Source organism: Barbus barbus, assembly GCF_936440315.1.
Source record: "Barbus barbus genome assembly, chromosome: 2".
Lineage (NCBI taxonomy): Eukaryota > Metazoa > Chordata > Actinopteri > Cypriniformes > Cyprinidae > Barbus > Barbus barbus.
The window spans coordinates 18,552,960-18,576,925 of record NC_136730.1 but is presented as its reverse complement, the minus strand read 5'-3'; the positions used below and the strand labels follow the sequence as shown (position 1 = coordinate 18,576,925).

The following is a 23,966-nucleotide window of genomic DNA, read 5'->3' as shown; positions in this document are numbered from 1 at the left end:
CACGGCTGGGAAGTTGTTTCGTTGCTCCCACCGACACCGGTGGTTTGGGGAGCTGTGTATGTAGCACAGAGAGTGCCGACCCAGAGGCTGGAGGGCTCCCGAGTGATGTGGGTGAGCATGGAAGAGTCAGCACAGATGAAGGAGATAAAGTTGGCCTGGTCATAGTCCCAACAAAGAGCGAGGAGAGCAGCATCTGGGTCCACCAAAGCCCAACTGGAGTACTGACACTGCTGAGCTGGTCGGAAACCCATCAGGCTACCCCCATTCCCAGCCCCACCACCTGGGCCAGGCGCAGTCAGGTTTGTGCATTGCTCCAATAACCAAGTGTTGTCTAAATTTGCCAGCAGATTCTGGAGAACCGTAGCGTTGGCACATACATTCCGGGTGAAGTTCTCAGTGTCAAGATCTGCACAGAGAGCAAGTTCAGTCATGTCTACAATAGTAGGCTGGCTCCAATCGGAATAGACACAAAGTTGCTCCAACACATTTGTGGTGTCATTATCAGAGCACTCTCTAATCAGCCATTGGTTGTCAACATGAAGAGACAACTTGTCATACAAGGTTATGTTGCAGCAGACGTTCTGATGGAAGCCGATCTGGTCGTACTGCCAGCATAGAGCGACCACAGACGGATCCACAGACATGTTAATCCATTTGCTATAGTTACACCAAACTTCAATGCTCAGTGGCGGTGGGCTTGTAGGGGGATTCCTGATAGAATATGTGCAATATTGCTCTACCCAAGTATTTGCGCTGTTCAGCACAAGTTCAGTGACAAATGTGTGATTAACACACACACCATTAATGAATCGAACCTCATCATTTTGGATACATAGAGAGATCTGTTCAGGGGTGATTGCTCGTACGTTCTTCCATTCGGAGTATTGGCAAGACTCAGCCACAAGGGTGTTGATGTCGAGTTGTGGAGTAGGTTGAGAGCAATTGGGCTTCAGCCAGTTGTTTTCTTCACTGGAGAACACAATCATAAAAAAGGGCACACTGTCACACAGAAAAAACTTAAATCTCTCCATGTCATTATACCAGCAGTACGTCACTATTGATGGGTCGATGGTTTCAGAAGTCCACATGTTATATGAACAATACAGGTTCACTATGTACTTGTCTGACACGTTTGCACAGAATTCCCACACCCAAGAATTCATAGGATTTCTGATCAGCACTTGCATAGCTTCAGCATTGTTACACACGGCAAGAATGAACGCTGCACGATCATTTTCACTGCACATTGCGACCAGAGCTGGGTCCACAGCATCAGCAATAGTCCAGTTCTGGTAGTCGCAGAGGAGTTCGCTGAGGCTGAGAGTGGACCGCGCGATACGACTTGATTGTGCTGTGGCAGGATCACTGCAGGGCTCATTGAGAGCCAAGATGACGTTCTTGGTTATGTGACATGTGTTCCTCCAGACCTTTGTCACTTCAGTTTGAGAGAGCATGCTGATTGCTCTACACATCTGATAAAGGACATACGATTCCTGAGATGTCGCTTCTAAAATTGCTGCACAAAGGGTTTCGTTGAGTTGGTTCAAGTTTTGCTGTTCGCAGGTGAGACTATACATGGGAATGTTCACTGAGGGTGTGCCAGTACGACCAAACTGGATGCTGCCTGTGGTCTGGCATTCTGGACCTGGGAAACTGCAAGGAGGAGATTCAGGGGCCAAAAACATATCCAGAAGTGACTGTCCAAAAGACCAGCTTACATTATGATTCATGCCCCTAAATGCAGAAAACAAGACAGAATAAATGGAGTAATTTTAAAGTAAAACACAAATGGAAATGAACACTTGTATCATCAACAAAGAGTAATATGATTTTAGTTTATATTGCTTTTTACTTAAAAAAGAATAATAACAAAGAATGTAATATTATATAATACAATTTATATTGTATTGTATTTATATTTATAACAGGAATATGGGGTTCCACTGACATACCACATGATAAGCTGTTTGAGATCACCTGTATACACAAGATAGAAGAAAACAAGAACAATTAACTCCACTGAAAAAGTATTATAGTACATGCAGAACAAACATTACTGAAGAACTGAACTTAACCTAAAGCTGTGACACTTGTAAAGCACACACCTTGTTGACACTTCTCACTCTGGTCTAGGGTAGGGATCTCAATGCCGAACTGTAATCCCAGGTTTAGAAAATCCACTGGAGTTTGAAGAGCACTCATCATGAAATCAGACATGAATGACATCACAGGTGGAATTGCCATGTCCATAAAATTATTCCATAAGGCTAAAAAGTTGTCTGACAGCAGATAAAATGAGAGGTTTGAGGACAAAGTATTCGTCAACTTCTCCTGAAGAGAGCTTAACTGAGCCATAGTGGAGTCTAACATTCGCAGATTAGATGTCGACATGCAAGCTTCAGTTTTAACAGAGGATATCGCGGAAAGTACTTGTTCATTCAATGCAGATGAAACGATACTGGTTAAATCTGCTTGCCATCCACAGTGCTGTCTGTCTGCCAAAATGCAAATTAAAGCCTGTGGAAGAGTTTCAATGAAACTGTCAGTCAGCGTGGGCTGGTATATAGAGAATAAACTGTTGAATATCTTCAAGTAAGAATCTAGGTTAGTGCTGTCAAGTGCGATTTTCTCAAGGGGTGCTGACATTCTGCTCATGCTCTGATGAAGATCCGGTGAGGCCTCTTCTCCCTGTTCTTCTTTTGACAAGGATCTGATGTTCTCCATCAATTCTTTGATGTTCCTCTGAAATTCATCCTCAGTCCAGGAGCTCTTTTCACTCTGTCTGATGATGGTCCTGGGTGATGAGGGCTTTCTGGAGTCACCACATGCAACTCCTTCGAAGAAGAGGAAAAAATGGTCTTACTGCCTTAGCGTTAATGCATCTACTTAAAAAGACGGTGATACTAACGGACACCAGGTATTCATAATCATAAATTATTATTTTCAGGTGCAAACTGAAACTATACAACTATATATGCGTAATGTCAACTGTAATATAAGAAAAACAAATGCTGGCTTTAATATTTTATCTTCACTCTGACATAATTTATAAAACATAAGTTCACCTTAAAAACATTAAAAGCTGGGAGGCATTTAAAAATATACAGGTGCAGATAAGAAAAAAAAATGAGAAAGAAAGTCTTACCTAAAATGATGCTGAGTATGAGCAACATCAAACGTCCTCCGTGGTACATTTTTTGACCGAGAAAATCCTAATGTCGTTGAGGAGGGTTGTTAATTTAACACGAGCATGACTACTGTCGGGAGAGACTTCATTTCTTTTGATTCCATAAGATAATGTGCAACACTTGTCCTGTAATGTAGCCTCTCTGTGAAGTGATTCCTGGATTTCGTCTCTGTTCTATCACGGCTGCCCTGTTGCTGCAACTCAATCCTACATCAGTCGCCTAATTAAACAGCAGCAGAGAACCAAGAAACACACGGAACGGATTTGGGAGTGAAGACACCGCCGAAAGTGCTGAAATATTAACAGGTCGTGTTGACTGTCAGCCTCTCGGTCACAGTAATGTACACCCGAGCAGTGACACAGGTAGAAACAAAAGTAAGCACAGGTGGGTGGGTGTAGGATATTTCGCCCTCATTGTCACTTCTGCACGCGGTAAAAGAGCACGAGCATAAGTGAGTTTACAACATGGCTATAATAGCGACTGTTTCGTGTGCATTAATGAATAGGCTAGTGACTGAAAGCTTTGAGCAACTTTTCAAAGTGCTATAATGCTGTTATAACAGCCACGTCATGTTAGCCTATAACATTAGGCTCACAATTCATCGAAGCAGTTCTTATAAATAAACGTATGAAACGGATTTAACACAATAACTATCATTTTTGTACCCGACTGTCCAATCGTTTTAAACCCCATTAGTGGCTTATTTACTTTGTACATTCTCATTTGAAAATAAGTTATTAATATTAATTTGATTGGTTCCTGATATTTAAATGTAACCTGTCATAAAACTTATTTAACCCACTTTTGCTTAAACCACTGTAGTTAAAATCTATGGTAACAATTGTTATAATGCATGTATGCATTTGGTAAATGCTTTTATCCAAAGTTGCTTGCATGCAAGTACATATTTTGCATTTTACTAGTTCTTGATTCCCTGGGAATGGAACAAGTGACCATGACTTAGCCAGTGCCATTCTCTACTGTTTAAGCTACAGGAAGACATGCATTGTAATAAAGGATCAGTTGAGTATTTTTCTGTAGGTTAACATTCAGCTTTGAAACTTCAGGGTTCCCACACGTTTTGACCTTTTCTGTACACAGAAAACTTCAAGCTGATAACAGTGGAAAGTAGAATATACTGAAACAAAAAACAAGAAAAAAAAAATCACTAAAGACATTTCTATGACTTTAACATTTTATTCATTTCCATGACTGTTACGGGTCTGGAAATCACAATTTTCTGGTTCCATGCTTGTGGGAACCCTGAAACTCCTTGTATTTACAAAACGCATAGGTAAAATTTATTCTCAACTCCTTTTATGTACATTAACCTTAACTTGCTCTAGTGACATTAAGGCTTTTAGTTCACTTTTGTGAGGCTGCATCAATAAGATGCCATTTATGCTGACAGAGTCACACAAAATTGATACAAGTCATAATCATATTCATAAAATCTCCTTGATATTACACACCATTTGATGGTAAAACGAAGTAGCAGAAAAAGACATGAAATACAACCAGATTCTTAAGTATCTAACATGTTTTGACATAAGCTAACATTAAAATAAAAGGGCATGCAATTTTCCAAAGACTTAATTTCCATTATATGAACAATCTTAAATAACACGTTTCAGGAAATGACATTTAGAACTAGAATGTTTCCCCAACGCAGCTCAAGGACAAATCGCAAGCCATATGGCTTTTGAAGATGGAGTATAAAAGAAAACAAACCTGAAACATTGATCTGCAAAAAAGTGCCTTGATTAAATCCCAATTCTCACATAACAGGCTTTTTACATGCGGAGAATGTTTAGTGATTGGGCTAACTACATACAAATATATGAAGATGGAAAAAAAAAAAAAAAACCTGATGACAAGTTTTGCATTAATACATTTGAAAATCAATACATTTTAAAAAATAGATATGACATGCCTTTTTTGGAATACAAATAATCAAAAATACAAAAAGATTTTCCTTTAACTTTTTTTTTCATGAAGCTGCATGTTTTTAGTACAATATGCTTTGTACAGAAATAATGCACATTACAATGAACTGGTTGTACATATGAAACAAAGCTCTGCGTCACGTTTTACACTTAATACACTACTGCTCTTTGACAATCATACAAAATATTTTTCATTGTAAGAAAGTGCCAGGGCCTAACGGTAGTTGCAACCCATCTCCCAACATCTGATCTATCATTCTGGACCAAGGATGCCTTTCAGTTTAGCATCATTCAACTGTTTTGCATTAGTGCAAGTAAAAGGAATACTTCACACTAATAAAATGCTACTTTTTATGTAACACTATGTTTAAAATGTATATGTAACCACTGCTGAATCAGCCTATTCTATGAGAGAAATACTGTGCTTGTGGACTCTGTCAAACAGAAAAAACTAATTGTCAGTAGAGCAGGATCCTTGAGATCACAATTTCATTTTTGTCCTTCCTCTTCTATTTCAACTGGGAAGTACCACAGGATATTTAGACCTGCACTATGAACACCTTGCAATTCATTTTTATAATTACAATTAAAAAAAATATTTTAAAAACACTACATTTATCTTTACTGCATACAAGATGTTTTCTTTCTTTTTTCTTTAAAAAAAAAGGCCTCAAAAAAAAAAAAAAAAGTTATGAAAAAAAAAAACTATGACAGGGTCACAATCCAATGAAGACAAATAATGTAATCAGTGATTGTCTATTACTAACAATGACCCATTTATCAGAAAACACAGAGCATAAATGGCACCAACGACATTCAGAAAGTGAACAAGTTCATTTCCAAAACAAACAGGACACAGAGCAGAAAAAGAGAGAAGGGAATACAACTAGCCTGGCCCTGCTTCACTCACCCTGAATGGCACTACTATAGTTTTAACTCTTACTCTCTATTACTCAATTTTGAAATATCATCTCTAACTGTAGAACTGAAAAGGCCATATGAGAAGAATGGAAATTAAGAAAATTGTTTTTTGCAGTATGATCATTCCTTACTCTCAGACTATGATGCACAATCATTCATCTAGCTTGCGTCACAATATACCTCTTGACACAGGAACACCTCCCCCTCCCCAGAATAAAAGAAAAGCCAGAACGTCACGCATGCAGGTTTAAACCACAGCGATGAGACTGTTGTTATGCTGGTGCTATAAACAGGGCTCTACCAGGCTTCAGCCCTCCATCCTCTCCTTTGCAGTTGAGTTAGAGTAGATTAGCTCTGGGCAAATGCTACATTAACTCCAAAAGTTAACACGAAAATACTTCCATGTAATTAACACTAATACATAAAGGTGACATCTTTTTAAAGAACACCTGTTTAAAAAAACTAAAAATGTCAAAAATACACAGGCTAAATATGAAACAATAAGAAGCAAAACATGTAATAAAACAGTGACTGATAAAATACCACTTTGAGATGCTACTAATTAACTAATATGTTGTTGGCTCTTGAAAGGTGAATAAATATCCGAGGAGAGATAACAGATGGAAGTTGCTGGCTTCTGATTCACTGGTAGCAAACATCTTATATAAACAGTTTAAGAATTTAATTGCTGCAAATCTCTCTCTATAAAAGAGACATCACTCTGGTTTAAACCACTCAAATCACACCATGTATATATATATATATATATATATATGGTGTGATTCCACTTTGCTGTGAAAAACTGAACAATAATCTACCCAGAACATGCTCTTTGAGAAATGAACACATTTAGCAAACATAAGCCAGGAGTTTAGAGAACATTGATTTGAAATAAACACCAAGCAAAGTGTATGGATGGGGAGGAATGCATACTGAAAACAATAATGAAAAATTTAACTTGGCATAGAAAAAAAAAAAAAAAAAAAAAATTCACTCACAACCATGTAATTTCTGTCAGACAGTACGATTTTCTTACTGGCCATTCCTTATGAAATTGGTCAAAAGCCCAACAGTGTCAACCAATCCCACTGGAGCACCAAGACAACATGATCTTCTTCTCTTCTGACTGCTACACATTCACTTTGTACTGGATGAAACAACTGAAGAGACCACACAAGAAACTTCAAAACCCCTCTGACTGCACAAATGGCAAAAAGTGCCGAAAAGGGAGTCCTTTTTGTTTTGATGCTATCAAAGCAATGAAAATTTGGGGGGAATAAAAAAAAAAAAAAAAAAAAAGTTAATTTCAAGATTAAATGGCAATGATGTTGTAATGCAAAATGTATATCTGCATTTGTTGTCTTTGTTACTGTCCTGTCCCACTATGTGCACTCAGTCAGGAGGGAGGAGGTCATGAAGCCGAAACCGTTCACGAACATGTGGCCGCACATCCCCATTCTGTGGAAAGACAACAACGGAAAAGTACAATTTGTATTTAGACTCATTCATAAATTCTTATATATATATATAGAAACAATTAAAACAGAAATAAATATATTATACATGTATAAAGTTCAAAGAGAAACCTTGAAAGGACAAGAAAACTAAGAGATGAAGAAAACATTACTACGTACCAGTTCCACCAGTTTCTCCAAGAAAGGTACCAGCTTCAGAAGTTCACTGTCATTCTTGTCCATAAACCAGCTCTCAATTGGAATCCCATTGGAAAGCTGTGAGTGAAACACATGGGTTGGTAATTTCAGTTATACAGATCTCCCTAAGACATTTCTTTACTGGGTCATCTACCCAAAGATCCCAGTTACATACCTGAAATCTATACTTGCATATACTTTAAACCAGATGTGGGTAGTAACGAGTTACATTTACTTCGTTACATTTACTTGAGTAAATTTTTAGGGTAACTAATACTTTTAGAGTATATTTAAAAATGGGTACTTTTACTCTTACTCAAGTACATTTTTAGTGAAAAAAACGGTACTTTTACTTAGTTATTGTGGGCGACGCTCCTCTCGTTACTTTATCTTATTGCAAAACGTAATAATGAAGTTAAAAATGCTTCAGTTTATTCCAAATGCGCCGTCTACTTTTCTCTGGGCAATGAACGATGCCCATTCGCGAATGATTCATTCTTTTGAGTCAATTCTGTTCGAAGGCTCGAACAAACCTGTTGGCAAACCAGTAAATCGGTTCGTGAATCAGTTTGAATGATTCGTTCAGTGTCGTCAGAAGCGGTTCTCTCTCAGATAACAAAGTTTAAGAACATCAAGAGCGATGAAGACGTGGCTTTGGATCTACAGTCAGGTGAAAGCAAATCTGAAAAGGCTATGGTTTGCTAGCTATGAAGATCTTTATTAGATGAACAGCGCTGTCGGTTCCACAGGTATAGATTCGATTGCACTGACTACACGATACCACTATGACATTACCAGTTAGTTATAAATGTACCTTATACATTAAAGGTGCCATAGAATGAAAAACTGTCTTTACCCTGGCATATTTAAATAATAACAGTTCTGTACATGGAAATGACATACAGTGAGCCTCAAACACCATAGTTTCCTCCTTCATATGTAAATCTCGTGATTAAAAAAAGACCACTGAAAAACAGGCGAATCAGAACATAACACCGACTGTGACGCAACAGTCGGGATCACTACGTCCCCAACATTTGCATAAACCCGCCCTTGTTCTAAGCCGGCCGAACCATCAGAAGCTCTGCAGGTATTGTAAATAAACAAGCGCGGACAACAGCGAAAATAACAAAATACATTTTATGTTCCAGGCCGTGCAGGGGGTGTGAAGTGCAGGGATGGGTTGGTGTCTGTATTCAGAAAGGCACAGAAAGCAAATAACGCGAGCCACTAAAGGGACATGGTTAGCTCCTTGCTAGCGGTAGCCTGTTACAGTACATAAGATTTCACTCTCAGTAAGGAGAGATGAGGATGATGGCGAATGACTTACAGATCCTGAGCACCACTGACAAGCATCTGATTTTGTGAAATGTGTGGTAAGTACTGTTGCTCCATAATGTAAACATAGTTTGTGTGATCACGTCTCTTGAAAGTGAAACTATAACGCGATCGATGGATCGTTCAAAAGCAGTTTCAATGCCTCGCATATTAATAACGGCTCCCTGATGCCCGCGTTTTATATACAGTATAATTACCCGACGATATAACTGCGAGAGAAAGTATTTAAATATATATTTTCCTCCCTGTGCTTCCTTCTTGCTGATGAGCCGTACTGTGAAACAGCCAATCAGAGCAGAGCTCATTATTATTCATGACCCTGCCAAATAAGCCAATAACAGACCGTTTCATTCTAGGGAGAAATCCTAGGGTTGTAAATGGACATGTAAAATCGTTTCTGGAGATTTTTTGCCCTTACCTAAGCCACATACCTTCTGTGTAGATATCAGAGAACAATTTAAAATACTGTATCAATGCATTCTATGGCACCTTTAAATACAATCCATAATTTATTCATTAAATAAGCGGTCACAGAGTATGAAATGAACACCCGCCAAACCCGCGTTAGTTCCAGGAGGAATGCCTTTGCTTAGACAATTAATATTGATATTTTCACAATATTTACGCTTGCAGAAATAAAGGCCACATTTGTTTACATTTTGCGGAACAGACGGAAGAAGATCCATCATATGCATTTATTTCGTTATGTTCAGATGTTCTGTAGCGGTCTTGTGAGGAGATTTCTCTCTTCTCCATGTCAGAGGTTATATACATATATAAATAATACATAATTCATTAATAACAATTAATATACTTTAAAATATAATTTAATTCAGTGATGCAAATCTGAATCTTTATCAGCTGTTACTCCAGTTTTAAGAGTCATATGATCCTTCAGCAATCATTTTAATATATTGATTTATTATCAATGTTGTTGAAAAAAAACAGCATATGCTAGTTAGGTATGTTTTGAAGCTGGGATGCTGGTTTATGCTGGTCATGTGCTGGTCTTAAGCTGGTCGGACCATTAAACCAGCATCCCATGCTTCAAAACATACCTATACCAGCATAAAATACCAGGATGTGTGTGTGTAAATTGTATCTAAATATCTATATATCTAAATAAAAATAGACTATATTCAGTATATGATCCAAAGTAACTAGTAACTAACTACTTGAGTAGTTTTTTTATCCGATACTTTTTTACTCTTACTCAAGTAACTATTCAGACTATTACTTTTACTTGAGTAAATATTTCTACAAGTACTTTTACTTTTACTTGAGTACAGTTTTTGGCTACTCTACCCACCTCTGCTTTAAACAAGTATCAATGAAACTGAATACTTCATTACTTTCTAAATTACTACTCAGTAATTACTAATAAATTCTGGGTAAGCTGGGGGAATGCTGCTGAATATAAAATTTACCAATAAGGGATTTTAATAAAAGGCAACCTTGAACCACTCACCTGATAAGCAAAGGCTTGTGGTGAGTTATCAATAATTATAGTCTTGGACAGATCCCGTCCAAGGATATTCAGATCTTTAATGTAGTTTCCTTGCACACATACACAGTGCTCACGAAATAATCGGTGCCTAGAACATGTCGGAAACACACACAGGGAGAAGAAGAACGAAATAAATCTCCAGGCCTACAATCAATAATGCATTCAAAGCAAAGGTTTGACACCTGAGGATGGTGTGGAGTTTACATGTGCCAGAGGCCAAAGCTCCCAATCTACTCCAATCTCTCAGTCCCTCATTGTAACCAAACTCTACAAAGAAACTCTGCACAGCAATGACAAAACTGAGGCTGGGTTACCCAACAACTGACACCCAGCCTAATTTTACATGTACTCTTATAACAAAAACTTAAAAACTTTTAAAGGAACAGAAACAAACCAAAAAAAAAGATTTTATGTTTTAAACATCAGTGTCAAAGAAGACTCTTTGAAACGATTAAAATAAAAAGAAGTCCACAGACCGCACCAGCTGTTTCCTCGGATCGAGAATGTTCAGCAACTTGTCTGCATAAACTTTCTTAGAGGCAGTGAAGAGAATGATCTAGAAGGGAAAAAAGCCAACAGTGGAACAACTTCAGTCCACTATGAGGAACAGATGTTAACTTTAGCGAGGGTAAAATTTTTCTTTGTAATATTATCTTATTTGTAACATTAATCTTATTTGTAATCGTTGTAATATTAATCTTATTTAGAGAAAAAGGATGAGAGGTTATGTGGGGTAAAATGGATGAAGGCTTACCTCATAAATCTGTGACATGCGTTCAAGGAACTCTCTGAAAAATGGCCTCAAACGCACATAAACCTAAGAGAAATTGTGAATTAGAATTTAGCCCCCAAGAATGCAGGATTTTAGCCCCCCTAAAATTAGGGGGAAAACATGTAATTTCTTAAGTTTCACAAATTTCAAATCACTCAACATTAGAGACTTGCTTGAAACTCCTGGATACTTTTCTTCATTTCCTAAAATTGCTCAATGGTACCCTCTAGTGTTAGGCTACTGACAAACAATGTATTCGCACAAAGACAGCTTGGATTTCTACCTGGTATATGACATCTTGGAAGAGTACAGGAAAGGTTAGTGCTGCATCATCCAGCTCATTCAAGCTACAATGGACAAGGGTTTCATCCTGTAGAAGGGAAAAAATAACAAGAATCTATGCCAAAATGAAACCCTTGTAGTAGGAGTAAGTCTGCAGTGGTGTTTAAGACTGACCAGGTCAAGCACCAGGGAGAACTCAGGAGTGCTTCTAGTCTTCAGAGGGAGCGCAGGTTTGCGAGTTAGCTGCTCTTCTGTTAGTGGAGGTACATGTTTGATGAAAAAATACCTGCAAAAAATATGTATAAAAATGCTCAATCAAACAATACAAAACACTACAAAAATATTTCATAGAACCTACACTGTAAAAAGTCATTCTGTAGGGTTGTAGATTTCATTAAATTTATTATGTAAACTTAATTTAACAAAATTAATTTCTTGTTTTTATAAATATTTTTTGAGTTCAAACTATTTAAAAATGTCAGGAATAAAACCTACTTAATTCTGTTGTTAAGGATTTAGCTAATCATTTTGAATAACTCAAAATAGAGACAATATTGAATAAATCCAACATGATTGAAATGAGCTGTTTTCAATTTACAAGCATTTCCTGTTCCAACGTGCGGTTCAATCAGCTCGTGAGCACGAGACAACATGGAGGCAAGGCTGATCGGTGCTCTTTTTCAGTTAACTTCACAAAGGTATGGGCTATTATTTTATTTATATAGGAAAAAACTGTTGTAAATTATCGAAATGGTCCACTTTATGTGATATAGGCATCATTCATAATAGTCGGCTTAAAATTGATTGGTGGTAGTGCAAGTTATAGTACTCTTGAAAAAATAAATATGCTAATTCGTTCATGTAGCCTATATTTTTTTGTAGCTTACTAACGTTATCTTAACAAATAGACAACAAGCAACATTGTATAATAATGGCTGTAGTCATTGTCCGATCTTGGGCAACAGATCTTTATTTTGTGGCCTAGTGTTAACGTTTGAACTAGTGTGTTGCTCCTAAAGTATGGGTAATCATGTTTTACACCGATTAATGGTTGAAGGGGTTCATTTTAAAACTATTTAACGTTAGATCTGCCGTTGAACAGTCACTATTCAAAAAGTGTTTTTTTTTTTTTGTTTGTTTGTTTTACACATCTGTGAGGACCTGACGTGACGATCTGCCAGTACGTTCCACGGTAATTTACAGTAATAGCTGGCACACATATGTATCTTTTTAAATAAAGTCCCTCGAACCTAATCATTCCTCATAGTTACACATCATGTTAGGAGCTATTGATGAGATTGAACGGTCATTCTGCGCGATCGCGATTGTACGGAAGCCCTGAACTTAATTCTTAGTTATTTTGTCTTTGTTTCAGAACAAAATAACAAGTGATTGCTATAAATGTTAGTTATTTTCGTCTACTGAATTATTGATATTCCACATTTCTATTAACATTATTTTTTTCAGAACTGCAGAACAGAATTGAAGAAGAATGAAAAAATGAATGTCCAAGTATGCCAGCCCTTTTTCAGCCTTCTCAAGTGAGTTATCAATCATGTTTAGAGACCTAAAGGAACATAATGTATGTGAAAACCTCCTCTCAAAACGTGATCATTTTTTTCCCTCTCATTCCATATTTCAGGTGAATACAGAATTTCAAAGAATAATCACTGTGCAGCTGGAGCCTAAATTGGTCCTCACTGGACCTTCACACTCCCAAGCTGCTGAAGGAGGAGCACTTGGATAAAGACTGAAAACTGAGATAGAACTACTGAAGGTATAGTTTATAATGAAGCATGCAAGCCATTTGGCTACTTGTTTTATGTAAGGCTGAGAGAAATGGTTTATTCTTGTATTTTTCTTCATGATACTCCGGTAGTAATTCCCCTTCTACTGTAAATTAAATATTAAACTTGATGACATTTAGCTACTTAAAAGCTGACAAATGCATTTGTGTGACAACGGTTCAGTGAGGTTATGTTTTGTTGCCTTGAGTTAATTTAGTGGACTTTCACAGTAACTGAAGAAATGAAGAAACTGAGACAGACTAAATCCAGAAGAACTGTGTCTCCAAGACGCTTCAAGAAACCTCCTGCAAAGCTACAGTACTGTTAAAGGTTTTAGGCACTTGTGTAAAAATGCTGTAAAATGAGGATGCTGTCAAAAATTGTCATAAATTGATTTTCTTTAATCAATTAACTTCTATGAACTAAATGAAATCAACATTTGGTGTGAGCGTCCTTTGTGTTTAAAGCAGCTTTTGTCCTCGGTGCACTTGAGCAGAGATTTTCAGGAGCTTTGCATGTAGGTTTCTCGAAGCGTCTTGGAGACACAGTTCTTCTGGATTTAGTCTGTCTCAGTTTGTTCTGATTCTTCATGTCATTCCAGTTTGAACGATGATCAGATCAGAACTCTGTGTGGAGCACAAATCTCACTGGATTATTAAAATTAATGGCAAAATGAATGTTTGGAAATGTAAACTGATATTTCCTACTGACACACTACAGCAGAAGATAGAAATAACTGACTTAAAACCATTTAAAATAATTTTGGCCACTACTGTATTTCAGAAACTTTTCTTGGAGCTGGATGCGTCAATGCTGTCAAAATGAGTCCAGTCCAGTCACTCAGGTCTAAACTGCTGTCTTAAAATAAAATGGTTTTATCTGTTCTGTGGTTCCATGTTGCCAAACATACCTCACACATTTGAACATTTTGTGCCTAGAAAGAGAAAAATTACCCAAAAAAGTAACTGCATTGTGTATTTTAAACAATTGGTACCTAAAAAGAAACACAAAAAGAGACTTTGTTTTGCAGAATTCATATTAAGTAATTGTGGATACAGTCTGAGAATGCTATGCTATTGTAACTGTTGTTGGCAATAAAGCAGAAGCTTGTATTTAATCTTTAACGACTGTGTCTGTTATTCATATGTGAAATCATATTAAAATTACTTTAATCCATTTATTAAAAATAATACTTTTTTGTGTTAAATCAATTTTTTTAAGTAGTATGCATTAGTATAGTGCTCCAATGAAAACAATATTTTTGTTTAAATTTTACTTAATATTTTTGTGTGGGCTATTTGCATCTACTTAATTTAAATGGCTAATTTTTAAGGAATTAATTTGATTAATTCTAACTCAATTCTAAATAGCAGTTGAATTTAATTAATAATATTGCTTGTAATCTGTTGCCACAATTTTATTGAGTAGATGTAGTGTATTATTTTTTACAGTGTACACAACTCTTAAAATTCACCTAAAAGATCTTAATTTAAAATGCTAATGGGGCAGAGGGTTGGATATTGTTGTGGCAAATTGTTCTGATCTACATGTGCCAAAAATGTAACTATACAGGGCTAATCAACCAGGTAGGCAATAATCTGACCTACTGGCTTGACAGGGGCCAGTAGAAGAAAAAAAAAATCTCCCCGAGCAGCGCACAGACATTCACTAAAGGTGAACTCACGGGTCAAACACTTCCCACTCCTCTTCATATGATCCTTCAGCTGGGACAGTGAGAGAGGCATCCACATAACCCCCTGTTGCAGGAGAGCCAGGAGCTGACATGGTATATGAAACAAAGCACTGTGTCAATACATTCTTGCCCCTGTAAATACACCTTGCCATTCAAAAGTTTGGGGTCAGTACGATTGTTATAAATATTTTTGAAAGAAGCCTCTTATGCTCACCAAGGCTGCATTTATTTGAGCCAAAATACAATATAACAGTTTTAAGATTTTAAATTATGATACTATTTCACAATATTACTCTTTTCTACTTGGATAATATGTATATGTAATGTATTTTCCTGTGATTACAATTACCCCAGTCTTCAGTGTCGCATGATACTTCGGAAATCATTCTAATATGATGGTGCTTTGGTGCTCAAGAAACATTTCTTATAAATAAAAAATGTTGAAAACAGTTCTTTTTGTTTAGATTTAAAGGAGACTGTGCCTATGTTTGGGCTTAAGTGAAGTAATTTCGTGTCTTTCACACCTGTAAGAGGCGGCAGGTCAGAGTGGGGGGTGTTTTCACTCTCCTCTGCAATTGTATGAGTGGAAGGTGGAGGTCTGAAAGCCGAGGGCATGGCACTGGTGTAGAGAGGGACACTTAGCGGCTCTTTAGATGTGGCAGTACTGGTGGGCATCTCTTCTACTTGCTCCATTTCTAGTTGCTTCACAATCTCTTCTGCCTCCACCACCTGGCCTGGGGAATCTGAGGCTGACAGGACAAGACAGAATAATAGTGAAGGAGAAAGAAGGAAAGAAAAGACATGCCTTAGGTGATGCATTAATTTGAATAAATGCAAACTGAATAGGTGCAACAGTGTTTTTTTCTGATCATCAAAATGATTATGATCATCAAAATATCAATACAAAATACGAAGGGTGCATGGCGAATTGAATTCTGGCATCTATAGTATGTATAGTTGCCTAGTAACTAGTGGTTAAGTTCACAATATTCAAAATGGCAGCCCTGCTACCCCGTTTTAGCTGGAATGCTTCTCTTCTTTTTTTAAATTTCAATATTGACGTTTTATATAAAACTTTCTCTCATGAACTGCACTTTTTAATGTTCTTAACATTTGTCATGTGTCATCTTTAGAGGTGGCTTGTGAAATGTAAATAGAAATGGGTTAGAAAGACAACACAAAATACAAATAAACACACAAGTACAAGACCAAAGCTTCTCTAAGATTCCACAAATCTGGCTCCTCTAGCATTCAAATGTTAGGGGTCAATAATAAATAAATACATAAATAAAAATTATTTTTGATCAAATAAATGCAGCATTGGAGAGCATAAGAGACTACTTTCAAGAACATTACTGACCCCAAACTTTCTAACAGCAGTATATATGAAACTACATAGAAACTACATAATGCTGGATGTTGATTTAACAAAGGCTATCCTTCTTAAAGTAAAAAGGCCATCATTATCAAGAATGATGAATGAAGAAGGCTTCATCATTAAAGTTTATTTAAAATAAACATTGTACTGAACATCACGGGTACACCAGAACAATATTCTAAAATGTTTGTTGGAGTGTTAATTTTGTGTTAAAGTATCAACTGATGCAGAAATTATTTTAAATGATCATTCATGTCTTTAGAGTCCAGTTGAGTGTTTTTCATCTCACCATTTTTAGTTGCTGGTGAGAAGAAATTGAAGACAGGAGAGAAGATGGTTCCAAGCAGGGTGGTGCGGGGTGGACTGTTCACAACCTCCTCAGAGTCCTCCAACTTACTCGTGTCATGGTTTGTGGTTTCTATAGGACAAAGTATGAAAAGAAAAAAAATTTACAAATTACTATAATCAAATTATAAATGCAGAAGAGATCATTTAAATCCCCAACTCCATATAGGTTTATTACTCTATAGTTCTAGCCCTCATTCAATTGACCGCTTGATACTGAAATCAGAGACCATTTGTACTTTGATTAAAGTTGCAATTTGTATCTCTTGAAGGCTACATGCCATTGTTTTGATTTAATTTGTTAGTATTTATATAAATAAAGAACATATGAAAGTGTGGTCACCAGCATATTAGTTTTTGCTGTTGTAATGGTATTAATACTAATGACATTTATGTATAGCGACAGTTCTAGTGCAGACTATAGTATCAGTTTTCATTGTTTAACTAGAGCCACAAGGGACTGACCTCCATTTACAAAGTTTCTTCTGCGGGCCCTGTAGATGCTTTTCCTCTGCAGGTCATTTTTCCTCTGTGGGGTGGAGGTGATCAGCTCGCAGCTCAGACGATTCCTCTTTGCTGGGTTGTCCGGCTCCACCTGAAACACCAACAGTCATGCAAGCATGAGTTTTATACACACCAGTTTTAACATGTTTAAGGTTAGAAAACCTATTATTAATATAAATGAAAATTAAATTAAATTAAACAACATACAAATCAACATGAATTCCTCCTTAACTTTTGTTTATATTGAAGAACAGTTCTTGAAACTTCTGGAATCATGATTGATTAATATAATATAATTAGGGGTGTGCGATATATATCGTAATTGTTGTTCTAACAATGTTCAATTTGACAATATAGAGTATTTTGCAAAAACCAAACACCAACTACGGAGTGCACGCATACATTAGCTTACGTGGTGATGAAGCGGGTTAAACAGTGCACGTGCGCATGTACAGTGTGTTCTTTCACTGCATGATTCAGTCTAATAAAATGCATTAAGAATGATCACAAAATTCAAGATATGGGGGGCAGAAAATGTATATATTTACGTTTCATGTAGTTAAAAATCACACGAAGAGTGCCGTTTTTTCTTAAAAAATAAGCATGATTACAAATGTGATATTGATTTTATACAACAGTTCAATAATATTATATTAAGTTAATATTAAGAGACTTAAGTTTTATACACCGTATTACCAATTTTTGCTTCATTTCGCCGACAAAAAATAATTTCAAACAGCTACAGCACTGCTGTGAGTCTCTGAGCAACATGACGATGCTTCGTTCCTGAATGAATCACCCATTAAATGATTCGGTTCAGTCGCAATGACTCACTTATTACCAGTGACTTTCTCCCACCTACTGGCGGTTTCATTTTCTATTTTCATTTAATAATCCATTTTCATTTTTAAAATAATTTTAAATATCAGTATTCAATGTTTTATGTTTAAAATGTCAAAAACATATACATTTGTAACTGGTTAAAGCACTCCATGTCCCTCTGAGCTGCATTAGATAGTGTAAATGCATCTAAATGCCACTTCACAAGCAACTTCTCCAAAAATTTATTTTGATGATACTGGCTTCATTTGTTTGGTAACAGCCTAAATGTGTATTATCTTAATTGACTGATTAAATGTAACAATTTGACTCAAAAGATGTACACTTTTAGGAAAAAAATGCTTTATTAAAAGGTAAAAATCAATTTAAACTTAAATGAAAAGATTAATCACTGATGTGAACTGACCACACAGAATATGAAGAATATCAAAAACAGCAGCTGTCCACGGTAGATATCAGCACAATAACACACTCAGCAAAATATCGTCCAATTATAGTCATCAAAAAAAAAAAAAAATAAAAAAAAAAAAAGGTCTCTTCTTCAACATCGCACACCCCTAAACATAATATAATATATCAACACTTCCAATTTCTGCGAAGGAAAAAACTTTGAAAACAAGCAAAATTTTCATAATTACAGCAGAAATACGAGAAACATCAAGGGGCATTCAAATATTGTGTCGGACAGTTGGGGGCCTTTGAGTTAAAAACCACTGACATAATATAATTCAAAATAAAAGAAAAGAGCAATTAAAATAAACCAAAAAAAAAAGAAAAAAAAAAAAAAAAAAGGAAAAACTGATCATAATCCAATAAACGACTGACGACCACACACTAGGCTACCAGACCTTCAAGGCATTCAAACACAAACTCATGTGGAAACATGTGCCTTGTTGCTAAGAGAAGTGACAAGTGAAAACAATGTGTTCTAAAATCAGCTCAAAATATCAAAAATGTTTGATATCCACTGATTGTATGAAATCATTGTCTAAACTAAAGTAGGGTTAGGAATAGAAAATCGATTCAGACCTTGCTCACTAATCTAAGCACTGTTTGGATACACTTGTGATCAGAATCATAGATCAGAAGCCAAAAAAGCTAAGTATAATATTTGGGGTAATCTACACGTGTTGCAAGAGAGGTGTCTCCACCAACATGACAAAGCACAAAGCATTTAGCAGATCGTTCAAATTTACAAACACCATTCAAACACCAATGTGATTCTATTGCTAAATTACAATGACTCATCTGTTTCATTCCTTAACCTTAGATGTGTGCGATCACAACATGGTGATCACTCTTGGTTTGTCTGTGCTGCGTACGATAACACCAGTGTGATCCCCAAGGTGCTGAAAAGGGGCTGTTAAAATGTATGTCTTTGAATAATTCAAGAAATTCGTTAAAAAAAAAAAGCTGATTCATCCAGTAACGAAGCAAGTAAATCCTACCCTAGTCTAAAGCTAAAAAACAAAAACAAGTCTGTGCCATCATATACCATGCGATTTTCTAGGAAACCTGTAAACTCAAATCTGCGGACTGGCTCTGCCTTTCGGAAACTAGCGACAACTTGTCCAGACTGTCAATTTGGGGCAAAAGTTGTGTAGTGCATTTCAGCCTTTAGTGTCAAAAATGTTGAGAATCACTGCCCTAAATCAAACTGAGTTGATCTAGAACCCAAACAAGAGAACCCAATACCTTTACTGAACATAATATGTGAAGTCCTGATTCTTCCGCAGCAGACAGCATGCCTGTTAAAGCCAACCCTACCTACTGTCATTATGTGAGCTCTGTGGAACCACAGCTAAAATTAGAACAGGACTGAGCTCCTCAGACAAGCAGCGGCATTCCATCATGCGTTTCTGGGGGAAATATGATACCAGGTCTTGCTTGCATTCTATTCTAGAACATTCTGGGCTACGATAATCAAAACCAAGAAAACAGCTGGTCTGGATCTGCCACACTCGCTGAATAAAATACAGAGAGCAGCTGCTTGAGACTCACCTTTATGGAACTTCCATGGATGAACTTCTTGATGCTGGACAGAAGGCCCTTGCTATCACCTGAGCACTCCTCCATCTCGGAGTGCTTCCGCTTGGTCCGGGCTGGGCTGGGCCTGCGGGCAAGGTTCGGCTGCTGAGAAGCCTTGCGCATTCTCAGCTTCATTTTGTTAAGAGTCACATGTAAGACTGTGGAGAGAAAGAAGACAAGACAGAGAAGCTCATGCACGAGGTATAGAAAGACAACAAAACTGCACAGAGAAAAAGAGTAACAAGAGGAAATCACTCCATTTAGCAATGACCTTGAAAAGCCCAACTCCACTTGCACACACAGGTAAATGAATCACACTTTTAATGGTTTTGAATGAATTATAGTGCTTAACTTCAGCCAAGAGCTCTATCCACAGACATCTGGATGTATTCAAGACAACATACCCTCCAACATAGTTCATCATTCAGTTGAAGAACCTCCACAGCAAAGCACTCTCAACTGCGTTATCATTTCCCACATACAGAAGAATTCTAAATGGACACACTTTTGGATGAACTTTTGTTCTTATGCTGAACACAAAAGATGATATTTAGAATTTTCAACTGTTTTTGTCCTTTCAATGAAAATCAATGGTGTCCAAAACAACACCGACCGGTGGATCCTGTTGACTTTCATTGCATGAACAGTAAAAAAACAAACAAAAAAAAAAACGCTGGACTGACACGAGGGTGAGTAACTACAATTTTCATTTTTGGCAAAACTTGGCTAAAATGCAATGGTCTTTTTCAGTTGCTCAATAATGCACTAGCAAAGAGAAAGAGAGGTGATCACAGCAGTTTCTTGCAAGACACAAAAAAGAAAGAAAAAGAAAAAAAACAAAATGAGAGAGATGAAAAAAGGACAGGGGGAAAAACAGCTAATGTTTTCCTGATGTGGAGGAAGTGTCCCACTCTTCTTTAAAGGAAACGGGGGAAAAATAATGCCGAAATTAACTACAGCACTTGGTCGTGTGTGTCCCCCCTCCTCAAAGTGTGCTTATGTAACAACCGACCACAAATGTGCTCCAGCATTAGTGACCGGTCAGGAGTTACACCAGCTCTGACTGTAGCTTCCAAATGCTAGCCATGAAGGAATCGAACTACAATGATTTAGAAAAGATACACAGTAAAAAAAAAAAAAAACTAATAAAAAACAACCTTTTCCAGGGTATCAATGATTTCCAAGGAGCTGAGAAAAAGTTTTGTAGATCTAACACTAGAGTTGATTTCCTACGTCTTTCCAGATGCCTTTGTAATTACACACAGGATCCACTGATAAATAAATACACGGAGAACCCAAATTGCACTGTACATGATAAATAATAACTGTTTACAGAAGATGAGTTTAACATATTAGGAGAGGAAAACAAAGCTCCTCCTGCGACAGTGAGAAGCAGCAAGGACGACGAGTCGAGACATACTGCAAGCATAGTGGCATGTAAGAGACAGGAGAGGAGAAGAATGGCGAAAAGTAGAGAGAGAAAGCGTACAGATGATAATACAGCTCAGCTTTTTCCTTAACCACCACAAATGGTGACTCATCCACTGCCTCGAACAGACATCATGCCAAGATAGCTACCTCACAACACTGAGGAGCTGAAGCCTTTCTTCTAGAAGAACAGAGGCACAGTGATTTCAACAGCATAGTAAGATTCAAATTTCTGGTTTAAATAACATCAGCAGACATTAAACACCCTAAACAGCAGGAAATAAAACATTTTTAATCCATCAAAATTAAATGACGATTGTAACCATTACTCCTTTGACAACTCTGACCTCTTCCATCACAGCAGGTTTCCGAAAGTCAATATGTTCTGACAGCAAAAAAAACATTAATTAATAAATAAAATAAAGTTGGTTTGAAACAAAAACATGACCTCACAGACCGGCAGCAAAAAAAAAGGTTGCTGACACATTTCCAAGAACTGATCCCTGAGGCTTTTTTTTGTGTCTGCTCAGTTTGACTATGACATAAAATTACTATTATCTCTTGGAGGAATCTAGAACTTTACACGAAGTACATTGTACACCTAAAAGTGTAACTGATGCGCATGGATTCGTTATTTAAAAAAATAGCAAAACATGTCAAAGAACACCACACATAGGTGTACAGACAGACAGTACCATTGCACTTTGTTGGTAACCTGTCCCATAATAGCCAGACAACTAGGACAAATGAACAGTGGTTCATTAACGGGCATCAGTTAGCCTCCAATGGGCCAAAAAAAATTTTTATTTTTGAAATATATTACAAGCATGTTTAAAGAAGCTTTGTTTTCCATACATATTTTGATTTCAAAATATTTTTAAATTTCATTTTAATAATCTTATGGATTTTGGTAATTTCATTAATTTGTTTTAAAATGTGTGAAACATTTATTGCATTCAGTTTTAATTTTAGTGCATTAGTACTTAAGTTTTAGTCTTTCATGTAATATTCATATTTTGTCAGCATTATTTTATTAATGAAAACAACTTCAGTAGTTTTAGTTTACAATAACACTTCGCTCTGTACCTTATAAATAGTGAACTCTCTCTGACCTGTTAATTTGAATAGTAAAAGGTTTGTCCAGTCTCCAAGAGTCTTGAATTTCTATGTGGTTTGCCAGTAATTCAGCATTTTTAACTATGGCTGTATTATGAAGAACAATGTAATACCGATCTCTCGCAATTGTTTCATGCCAGGGTGCAAACTAAATTTGACAATAATTTTCTCAAAAGCTATCAGCAGATCCTAAATTGTTGTATTTTCTAATATATATAAGAAAGTTGTGGAAGAAAGAAAGTTATAGGCTAGTTGTGTAGAAAGTTTGAGTTACAAAAAATATTTGCGGTAATCTACATCTTAATTCAGCAGAATATAAAAGTGTTTAGTTTTTACCACAAAAAAAATAAATCTTAAAATTTCTAATGTGTAGTTATTTTATAATTTTGAAAGTGGTAGTTTCTCATAATTAAAAAGCAAGCGTCTTTGTTGAAATTTTATCAGACATACAAAAAAAACAACAACTGTGAGGGCCCTTCAAATATTGACTTGACAATGGAATGGCAATGTTTGAGGACCGCTGCCCTACAGTCAACTTCTTAGAAATTCTTCTTAGAAAAAGAAGAAAACACAGGTGTTGCCACACCATAACTGATCAAACCTCGTCAGACACTTCAGAAATGATGAAGTTCAGCCGCTGAAACCTGAACACAGCGTCGTGGTGGGCGGGAAACAAACGCTAAAGAGATTCTTTACGGAAGAGCAGCAACTTTCTCACCGTTTCGCCAGACATTAAGAACTGTTCACACAATGATTACACGACTCCAGAGCCTAAAATTTGAGATGTATTTTTACATGCAGCAACTGCTCTGAACACATCTGTGCATGTCTATCTTTAATGTAGGGCACATTCAAGGTTTCCGTATGAAGCCCGTCTCTCGAAGCCCGCTGTTACTAGAAGAACCCGCGTGTGCCATTCAAAACAACCAGCAGCGTTCTAATGACAGAGAAAGCGCGGGAACGACTCGCGAAGACTGCGCTACGGGAGCGAACCACAGCGGAACATAACCGACCGGAGCGAACAGACGGGGGTTTTAGGGGGGACCCCATCCCCACAAGCAATACAGATTAGGTAATAACTTACTGGACGAATCTCCGGGGATCGAGTCGCAGGATCACGGTCGTTTTCAGGGCTGCTGACACTTGCTGTTTTTTGCGTGCCTCTTCAGACAAGGTTCACCTCTGTCCTCCCCGCACCTCTGGACGCCATTTCCCGCCTCCGTACCCACACAGTCAACGGC

The 23,966-nt window shown here is 37.0% G+C and overlaps 1 protein-coding gene across 2 annotated transcripts; it reads right to left on the bottom strand.

The window, feature by feature from the left end:
- Window positions 1-4,376: 4,376 nt before the first annotated feature.
- On the bottom strand, window positions 4,377-23,950 carry LOC306886767 (CTD small phosphatase-like protein 2-B). Of its 2 annotated transcripts, none has more exons than XM_079444076.1 (13): window positions 23,810-23,950; window positions 20,155-20,339; window positions 17,275-17,404; window positions 16,754-16,882; window positions 15,611-15,835; window positions 15,078-15,171; window positions 11,781-11,892; window positions 11,608-11,694; window positions 11,307-11,369; window positions 11,029-11,108; window positions 10,514-10,640; window positions 7,690-7,785; window positions 4,377-7,513 (listed from the first exon to the last, which is right to left on the bottom strand). In XM_079444076.1, the coding sequence occupies exons 2-13, from the start codon at window positions 20,314-20,316 to the stop codon at window positions 7,448-7,450; spliced, it is 1,371 nt and encodes a 456-aa protein (XP_079300202.1). In that variant the 5' UTR covers window positions 20,317-20,339; window positions 23,810-23,950; the 3' UTR covers window positions 4,377-7,447. The 2 variants fall into 2 exon arrangements, with proteins under 2 accessions (XP_079300202.1, XP_079300203.1); XM_079444077.1 differs by having other exon boundaries at window positions 15,611-15,829.
- Between the last annotated feature and the right edge of the window lie 16 nt (window positions 23,951-23,966).